The sequence below is a fragment of the Myotis davidii genome, unplaced genomic scaffold (genome assembly GCF_000327345.1).
Source record: "Myotis davidii unplaced genomic scaffold, ASM32734v1 scaffold1250, whole genome shotgun sequence".
Classification (NCBI taxonomy): Eukaryota; Metazoa; Chordata; class Mammalia; order Chiroptera; family Vespertilionidae; genus Myotis; species Myotis davidii.
In genome coordinates this window covers 99838-108772 of record NW_006282196.1, presented here as the reverse complement: position 1 = coordinate 108772, position 8935 = coordinate 99838, and the positions used below count along the sequence as shown (strand labels likewise).

At 62.3% G+C, this 8935-nt stretch overlaps 1 protein-coding gene across 1 annotated transcript in view; it reads left to right on the top strand.

The window, feature by feature from the left end:
• The window catches only part of CEP104 (centrosomal protein 104kDa), a 23654-nt gene that overhangs the window by 8393 nt on the left and 6326 nt on the right, over nt 1-8935 (top strand). The window contains exons 6-18 of the mRNA XM_015570076.1: nt 131-299; nt 726-881; nt 1953-2177; nt 2769-2963; nt 4116-4283; nt 4848-5021; nt 6503-6679; nt 7201-7407; nt 7723-7851; nt 7968-8011; nt 8128-8164; nt 8372-8438; nt 8915-8935. Coding sequence (XP_015425562.1) covers nt 131-299; nt 726-881; nt 1953-2177; nt 2769-2963; nt 4116-4283; nt 4848-5021; nt 6503-6679; nt 7201-7407; nt 7723-7851; nt 7968-8011; nt 8128-8164; nt 8372-8438; nt 8915-8935 — 1769 coding nt within the window. The remainder of the gene's footprint in view (nt 1-130; nt 300-725; nt 882-1952; nt 2178-2768; nt 2964-4115; nt 4284-4847; nt 5022-6502; nt 6680-7200; nt 7408-7722; nt 7852-7967; nt 8012-8127; nt 8165-8371; nt 8439-8914) is intronic.

Genomic DNA, 8935 nt, shown 5'->3' with positions numbered 1-8935 from the left:
CACTGAGTCCTCGGGCAGCGCCTCCAGGAACGGGCTGGGACGCTCTCCCGCTGCCTCCGCGCTGCGCCGGGCCCTCCCCGCGCCTTCCCACAGGGAACCTGGCGCTGAAGTGTCCGCTTCTCTCCTTCAGGAAGTCTGACCACATCTCCCCACTGGACGACTTAGCCTTCGATATGTACCAGGACCCGGAAGTTGCGCAGATTATCCGCAAGTTAGACGAGAGGAAGCGCGAAGCCGTGCAGCAGGAGCGCTACGACTACGCCAAGAAGCTGAAGCAGGCGATCGCGGACTTGCAGAAGGTACTGCTCCAGGGGGACGTCCCCTGGGCACCCGGGCTCGCTCTAAATATGCCCCTCCAGCTGTGGGCGATGCCTGGCCTGCAGGAGTGGGTGTGGGCTCAACGATCTGGGAAAAATAGAAGCACGGCCTACGAGCGCCTGGACACACCTGTCATGACATCACCCCAGACGTCACCCCAGACGCCGGGTAGGGACACATCGCAGACGTGTTAGACATCCGAAAACACTCGGGGTTTCTCAGGCGCTGCTGCGGCCACAGGCAGCACTCACTTTGCAGGGCGTGGCCGTACGGTCGTGCCTCCCGCTGCTCCAGGGACCCCTGGTCCCCTCAGGACACGTAGGTGGTCAGCGCCTCCATCGAGTGGGCATGACTAACCGCCGTCTGCCTGGCGGGTGGAGCGCGGAGATAGCGGGTGTTGTGTGCAGGTCGGGGAGCGGCTGGGGCGCTACGAGGTGGAGAAGCGCTGCGCCGTGGAGAAGGAGGACTACGACCTGGCCAAGCACAAGAAGCGGCAGATGGACCAGTACCGCGCCCAGGTGTACGCGCAGCTGGAGCTGCACAGCCTGGTGGACATGGAGCCGGTAGGTGCAGCTGGCCTGGGGCAGTGACGGCGAACCTGTGACATGCCTATCAGAGGTGACACGCAAACTCATTTTTTTGGTTGCTTTTTCTTTGTTAAATGGCATTTAAATATATAAAATAAATATCAAAAATATAAATCTTAGTTTTACTGTGGTTGCAAAGATCAAAAAATTTCTCTATGTGACACGGCACCAGAGTTAAGTTAGGGTTTTCAAAATGCTGACACGCCGAGCTCAGAAGGTTCGCCATCACTGCCTTAGGGCGAGGGCTGGGTGCCCGTGAGGGTCTGGCGTGCTGTCCGCATCGCCGGCGTCTGTTCTGTGAAGCCTGGCAGACCGGCCGCGCTCAGGAACATCAGCACCCGTGTGCCCACCACTGTGGCTGCCGCCTCCCCCGGCTCTGGCAGGCCTCACGGTAGAGCAGGAAGGGGCGGAGCTGGGGGGGCACTTGCTCCCCAGTCTTCCTCATTGGTGAGAAGGAGTTGCCCGCTCCCAGGAGCCGTGGGAAAGAACCCAGGGGCCTCCGATGCTGAGAACACCTCCATGGAGGCGCTGCCCCATCCTCAGACCCACTCGGACAGGAGTGCGCCCGCCGCAGATGAGGAGACGGAGGCTGAGTGCACACGGGAGACCCCGCCTGGGTCCAGATCCCGCTGTGCCGCTCTAGTGTGATCAGACTAACCCCTGCTCCACCTGTGCCTCAGTTTCCCCATCATGTTTGCCAGGGGGCAGTGGAGGGCACTGAATGAGCTAATCTGTCTGACCACCCGCCCAATGCCTCGCACTTGTTAAGATGACGTGGGGTAGTGAGCGGTGCCCGGCTGGCGGTGTCCTTGGGGCCACCAGGTGCCCGTGTGCCTCTCTGCTGGCACAACCACGAGGTGTGCCTCCACACTAGTGACTCACCCACGTGCTCATGATGACACGGATCCTCTGTGTGTCCCCTGTGTGGCCCACACAGTGACCTGCGGGCAGTGAGGGCGGCGATGGCTCTGCCTCCTGAGGCTGGTGCTCCGGGGAAGGTGCGGGCCTGGGGTGGTGGCCTGGGGATCACGCATCCCTTCTCCCTAGGTGCCAAGGCCATTGGATTTACCGCTCCAGCCCCTTGTTCACTCCAGCAGTTCTTGCCACCTGCCGCCAGCACTGCCACCACCTCAGGACGACAGTGTGACAGAAAACCAGCGTGCAGAGCCTGTCCCTCTGGAGCAGCCCTCGTCCCACTCCCTGGACGTTTCTCTTCAGCGCTCTCCCTCGGACCAGCCGCTGTCGCCCTCGCACCCTTCCCACAAGGCCCACGTAGGTACCTCCGTCCTGTGGCGTGAGGTTCGCTCAGCAGGCGGGCCGGGCGCCAGCATGGGGGGGGGGTCGCTGTCCCGGGGCAGGGCCTCGCTCACTCACCTGGAAGTCAGCGTCACGTGGGCTTGTCTGCATGTCTGCCTCCCGGGAGGTGTCAGCGGGGGGCGGGGTCCTGCCCACTGCTCCACGGGGGCAGCAGCCCAGGGCCCAGGCCGGCTTAGGGGAGCCCACGCCTGCGAGGAGGCGGTTGGCGACGTGGAGGCCGCTGGACAGTGAGCCCATGAGCTCGGGCAGGACACTTCTAAGCCATGACTAGGGAAACTGGCCTGCTTGCCCGGTGAGCCGACCCGCTGGAGGTAAAGGTAGGAGGCAGCATCGGCCTCGCTTATTAGGCTGCGATGGGGTCGGGGAGTAGGAACCCCGAGTGCATTTGGTCAGTTGCACCTGCTGTCGGATAACCTGTTCTGATGACACCGGGATTTAGCACATACTCTCGTCCAGACTGGGAAGGCCACGGCACTGAGCCTGCCGTGTAGACGGGTGGCGGGCAGGGTCCACACGGGAGCTCTGCAGCCCCTTCCTCCCCTGCAGCCTGAGGCCCTGCCCTATGATGAGCGCCCCCTGCCCGCCATCCACAAGCAACCTGGGGCGGCCGTGGAGCCGGAGAAGAGGGAGCTGGATGCCAGCGAGGCTCCCCAAGCGGGTGCTGTGGGCGAGCCCGAGCCCCTAACAGAGAAGGCCCTGAGGGAAGCCAGCTCTGCCATCGAAGTGCTGGGGGAAGCCCTGGTAAGAGGATGCCACAATGTGTGCATGTGCGTGTGCGTGTGCACCCGTGTGTGTGTGTGTGTGCGCACCCTGTGCGTGTGTGTGCGTGCATGCACCCTTGTGCATGTGTGTCCATATGTGTGTGCACCCCTGTGTGTGTGCACCACTGTGTGTGCACGTGCACCTCTGTGTATGTGTGTGTGCCCCTGTACATGTGTGTGTGTGCACATGCACCCGTGTGTGTGTATGTGTATGTGTTTATATGCGCGCGCCCACGTGTGCCCACGTGGCAACCCCATGAGTGACTGAGTGACATCCACAGTGTCCTGTCCTCTCGGCCCTGCTCAGCTGCGCAGCTGCTGCCTGTGGCTTGTTATGGCCTCAGTGCATGCAGCCTTGGTCTCCCTCCTTCTGCTGCCTTCCCTTCCCCAGCATGACCGTCCTCAAAGAACCGGACCTTCTCGTGCCGCGTCCCCGGAGGGGCTTCGCTTTGTCGTTGCCTCCGGCGACGTTTCAGGCTCATTTGCTGGGGGAGCCCCTGCTGGTCTTGGGTCCAGGGTCTCCGCAGAGCCTCCTCCAGCACCATGTGTCAGAGGAACCATTGTTTCCCAGCAGCCCCCTCGCTGCCCAGCTCCCGCACCCGCGCCGAGTGCCTGTGGACAGGCTCAGCTCGTCTCTGATGGCACGTCTGTGCCCTTGGGGATCTGCCCAAATTTGTCCCCTGTGGGAGGGAAGGAGGGAAGGAGAGAAGAGGGGGACGGGGAGGGGGAGGGGCGAGTCTTGTGCTGATTACTCAGCGTACAAAACAGGGAAACGGAAGCGAGGGTTTCAGATCTCCCGAGTGAGGACTCACTTAACGCTGTGTCCTGGAGCTCAGGGCTGGCCGGGAAACCAGCTCCCCTGTGCCACCAGCCAACCCCGGGAGCGACAGCAGCGGGACAGGCAGCGCGCGTCCTCGCACAGGGAGCCCAGCGCTCATGTCCCCAGTTCCCAGCCCGCAGCACCCGCCGCGTTCAGCGCAGTCAGGTTTTCCTACAGAAAAGCGTTCTCTGAACGCACAGTGCGTGCTCACTCTGTAGGGGCCTGGCTGTAGAAAAGGTGTCATTCTCATCTGAAACAAAGGCTCGGGTGGCACAGCGACACCCAGGGAGTGAGCAGGGCTCCCGCCCGCAGGTGGCTCAGGCCTATTCCAAGACGTGGTCGTTCCGGGAAGACGCGCTGCTCACCCTGTACCAGCAGCTGGTGAACACGCCGGTCGGAACCCCGAAGGAGGACCTGAAGGGCTTGCTGCGCGCGGCCGTCTTTCTCATCCGGAGGTCCATCCGGGACATCGTGACCCCGGTGAGTCTCCCGGCCCTCAGGGCCAGTGTCTGCCGCGATGCCGGCCGTGCCCAGGAGGGAGAGAGACAGGAAGTCCCCATCATGGCCAGCTCCCTCTGCAGGGCCAGCACCGAGGCGCTAGGAGTGTCCGTGCGCCAGGCACCTGTCCCTCGGTCCGGTCATTCGCACTGGCCTGATCAGCCTCCCCTGTGCTCTTCAGAGCCGGTCACAGAGGCCTGGGCTCCGGACTCACGGGCATCCAGGCCGGCTCACCGTTTAGGACCTGGGCTGGGCGTTGCTGTTGAGCTGACTGTGCGAGGCCTCCGGTGAGCGCCCTGGTGCGCCGCCTGCGGGAGCTTCCCCAGCTCAGCGGGGCTCTGTGACCCAGGCACGGGGGCACCAGGAAGTGAGAGCGAGGGTCTCCGCCCGCAACGACCCCTTTAGACAATCGTTCTCAGGTGCCTGTCCCAGCCCTGCAGACGGCGTGGCATGGCAGGGGCCCCTGTTTATCCCTGAGAGGGAGGCTCGTGTTCCCTCGCGGCGGAATTCAGTCAGAACCGCCCGCCCGTCTCCTCCCTCCCCCAGGTCTTCCAGGCTTCACTGAAGGTGCTGAAGATGCTCCTCACCCAGTACGTCCCCAAGCACAAGCTGAGCAAGCTCGAGACGACACACTGTGTGGAGAGGACCGTCCCTGTGCTGCTCGCCAGGACCGGAGACTCCTCTGCTCGCCTGCGGGCCATGGCCTCCAACTTCATCCAGGTACCGTGTGCAGGTGCGCGCTGCGGGGGGCACAGCCCTGCGGGGCCGGACGTGGTTCAGACGTGGCAGGTCCCCTCTGCTCGGAGCACCTGCCTCACCCTTAGGGCCCCGCCTGGACTCCCCTGGGCTCTGAAAGGGCTGTTTTGTCTTTGACGTGAACATTGCGGGAAAGGGACACTGCTTTCTAGTGTTTCTCTAGTCAACACACGCTGTTGACTTTTAAAATAAAAATATGTGACAAACTAAATCAGAATAGAAAACACGGGAAAACGATAGCAAGTGTGTCCCTGTCTTGATATAAACATTTCCCTCTGGACGAGCGTGCGGCCTCCAGGCCAGACGAGGGGAGCGCTGAGCTGGCGGGAGCTGTGCGGGTTTGGGAGCGCAGCCGCCCTGGGAGGCAGCTGCGTCTTTAACTCAGCGGCGCCTCAGCTCGCTGGGGTCTGGAGCGAAGGCCTGTGCATCCCTTAAACGTGTGTCCGCACGTGGGAGCCGCACGCCTTTCCCGGGACGGGATCCAAAGCTTCCAGATCTCTCCCCGGGATCACTCTCCCCGCTGAGGAGTCAGCTTCGTGACTCAGTAAACTTACACTGTCAGTAAATGAGGAAGCAGCCTGCCGCGCAGGTGAGAGCGGTCACCCCCGGTCGTGTAGTCCAGTCGTGCGGTGCCTCCTGCGGACACAGCGGAGCTGGGGAGGGCCCCTGGGGAGACGTGTTGAGGGCGGACACGTCCACTTCGGAAGGTTGAGCCCTTTGACTCCAAGTGTAGGGGCGCTGACACCTCTGCTGAGGCCGCTGGAGCCCGGGCACGGGGCTGGCTCTGCTCCGCACGCGGCCGGGGCGGCCCTGAGCTCCCAGCCCGAGGCGTCTGCTTGTCGGTGTCTCGGCATGAGGGAGCTGTGTGGAGAGAGGGTGTTTGGGGCTGGGTCCCTGCAGGCGACTAAACGCAGACTGCTCTCCATGCGGTCTCTTACAAGCTCAGTATTTCCCCTTTTCTCCTCTGATCTGGGTAACTCAGTGACGGGCGTGTCTCCTGTAATCTTGGTCAATGTGTGGCAGAGCTTGCATTTCCCATCTTAGCCATCGACAGCCCCTCGGCTACAGGCCGTGGTTACACGCGGGTCGACCTTTAATAAATGCTGAAATGACCCACAAGCAGAGCTGATTGCTTTCAGGATTCGAGAGACTAGAAACCCTTTTCCTTCCTTGGGAAATTCTGGGGAGAAGCCCTGGGTCTTGGATCCGTTTTCCCTGATGCTCCCACTAAGCTCCAAGCGACCGTGGCTTCATTTCTTCCCCTTTGGGTTTTGCTCTAGTTTCTGGGTTATTGTGTCTTACACAGAAGGGTGAGCTTAGGGACCGGCGATCTCACACCCATGTGTCACTGCCCGGTTACTGTGAGGGTCCTATCAGATGGGACTAAGGTGCCGCCAGCATTTTCAGGACCGAAGGATGGATGGGTAACTGTGTGGCTCTTCCAGGAGATGGCCCTGTGTAAGGAAGTGAAGTCTCTGCAGATGGTCCCGTCCTACTTGGTGCAGCCCCTGAAGGCCAACGCGCCGGCGCACCTGGCCCTGAGCCAGGTGGCCCTGCTGTCCCGGCTGCTGAGAGACCTGGGCACCGACAGCACGGGCTTCACCGTGGAGAACGTGATGACGGTAAGCGTGGGAGCGTCCGTCGGAGAGGGGATCAGTGCCTGGCGACACGCCTGGGACAGATCGCCGTAAAGCAGCTAAATGGGTTGTGACAAATGACAGGCACAAGTGTTCAAAGCATGGCTTCAGAACGACACACTCGGGGATGTGCACGGCGAGGTGAGGGCGCAGGCAGGCACTCCCAGAGAGCCCGCCTCCGGGGAGGCCACGGAGCCTGTCGCCAGCAAGGCCAGCGCTTGATCGCTAAGAGCAGACACTGTAACCCTGGCTAACCCAGGTGGCGAGGCCTGGAGCTGATCCTGCCTCCTCTCCTCTGCCTAACGGTGTGTGATGCGGGAGGTCACACGTAGGGAAGGATGCACCGAAAAGCGATTATGGACACAGGGCGTGGATGAGAGCAAAACCAGCTCCCGAGGCCACGTGCCTGTGAGGCCGTTGCAGAGGGCGCTGTCCTCACCGCGGGGCCTGAGGGCCCTTCGTTCCCTCTGCTCTCGGGGTGACGCCGGCCCTGCCTCTCCGTTCAGTTCACAGTGCGCGCCCTGCAGCACCGGGTGTTGCAGGTGCGGGAGATGGCGGTCTGCGTGATCCTGGACCTGTACCGGCAGCGCGGCTCCGTCGTGCTCGAGTACCTGCCCCCCGACGACAGCATCTCACGCAAGAACATCCTCTTCAAAACCATCTTCGAGGGGTTTGCTGAGATCGACGGCAGACCCACGGACGCTGAGATCAGGGTAGGGGACTGGGGAGTGCGGTCGGGTCCTGCGGAGGAGGTCAGGCAGGGCAGTGCGCCGAGGGGTGCAGGAGCCCGCCCCAGGCCCTGTGCCTCCCTGTGCCCGCCAGGCCTTCCCGCCTGGAGAGACGGCGCGAGCACCTGCATCTGGGCTGCCAGAGAAGCTCTTACGTCACTGGGAGCTGACCTTTGTCACTCCCCGTGTGACCAGTCACAGCAACTGTTCCAGCGCGTGAGGAACACCGACACCTGTGACTTTCTCCCAATTCAAAGCCGACTCTAAAAGCTGTTCTGACGGGAAATCATTTCCTACCAGGCACAGAAAAGAGCAGCCACAGAAGAAGCAGAGAAACAGAAGAAAGAAGAAATTCAAGCTCTACAGGGGCAGCTGGCAGCCCTGAAGGAAATGCAGGCCGGGGCCCAGGTGGGCGGGTGCTGGCGATGGGTGAGCTGAGTGGCCTTGACAAAGGTGGGTTTCCCTGAAGTCCTGGGCAGGCCCTGGAGGGAGGCCCGGGGAGGAGGCCGCAGAGCTTGAGTCGTGGAGCCTTTGTCCCTGAGCAGTGCCCTGTGCGCCGGACGGACATGGCTGCCAGGGGGCGGTGCAGGCGGGTCAGCGCCGTGATGGCAGGAACAACAGCAAAACTTAGGGACAGTTTCAGGATCGCGACGCATCGGCATAGACTCGCTCTGAGAACTGGCCCGACCTCTGCTTCTGTTTTAGGAAAAAGGAAGCGAGGCTGCCAAGGCGAAGAGTCCAGGTAGGTGAGTGCGCGGCCTGAAGCCGTGGGGACCTCTGCTCACCGCAGGCGGCGCTCAGACACGGGCGGGTTGTGAGGATCCCCTATTAACGTGTTTTTAAATACATTTCACATCAAACGTCACCAACTTTAAAAAACCGGCTGCTAAAACTTTGAAAATAGTTTCCACAAAAAGTGAGTTAAATTTCTTCCTCTTTAAATTCTCAGACCCTGACGGACGGAGCGCGGCCCCTCGCAGTCCCCCCGAAGCCGCCGAGAATCCGGGCCTGGACAAGTGCGTACAGCTGCCCTCGCCCCGTGGGGAGTATTGGGGGACTCACCGTGTACACGCTGCCCAGGGTTCTGTAGACCAGCCGCTCCTCTCAGTCCCTTAAAGCTGGGACCTGCCCCCCCAGTCAGCCCCAACTCTGAGCCCGGCAGGCGGCTGCCCCTGCGCCCAGAGACGGCCCGTGGGTCACAAGTGCTGGTCCCGGCTCACAGTGTCAGAGCCGCAGAGGCTCCCGGTGGTGCAGCGGGTCTGCAGAGCCAGGCACGTCTCTGCCTCTGCTGTGACTCAGGATCCTTCCTGCTGGAAGGGGTCCTGGGGAAACTGACACCCCGACTCCGTGGAGCCCCTTCAGGGCAGCTTCATAGAGAAGCCCCCAGTGGCCCGCCCCTCGCTGGAGGCCCGCCGCCGCCCGAGGCGCAGACAGCCCCCGAGGCCGACAGCCAGCGAGGCCGACCGAGCCTCCCGCCCACCTCCCGTTGCAGCCTGTGCATCTTCTGCGGGGA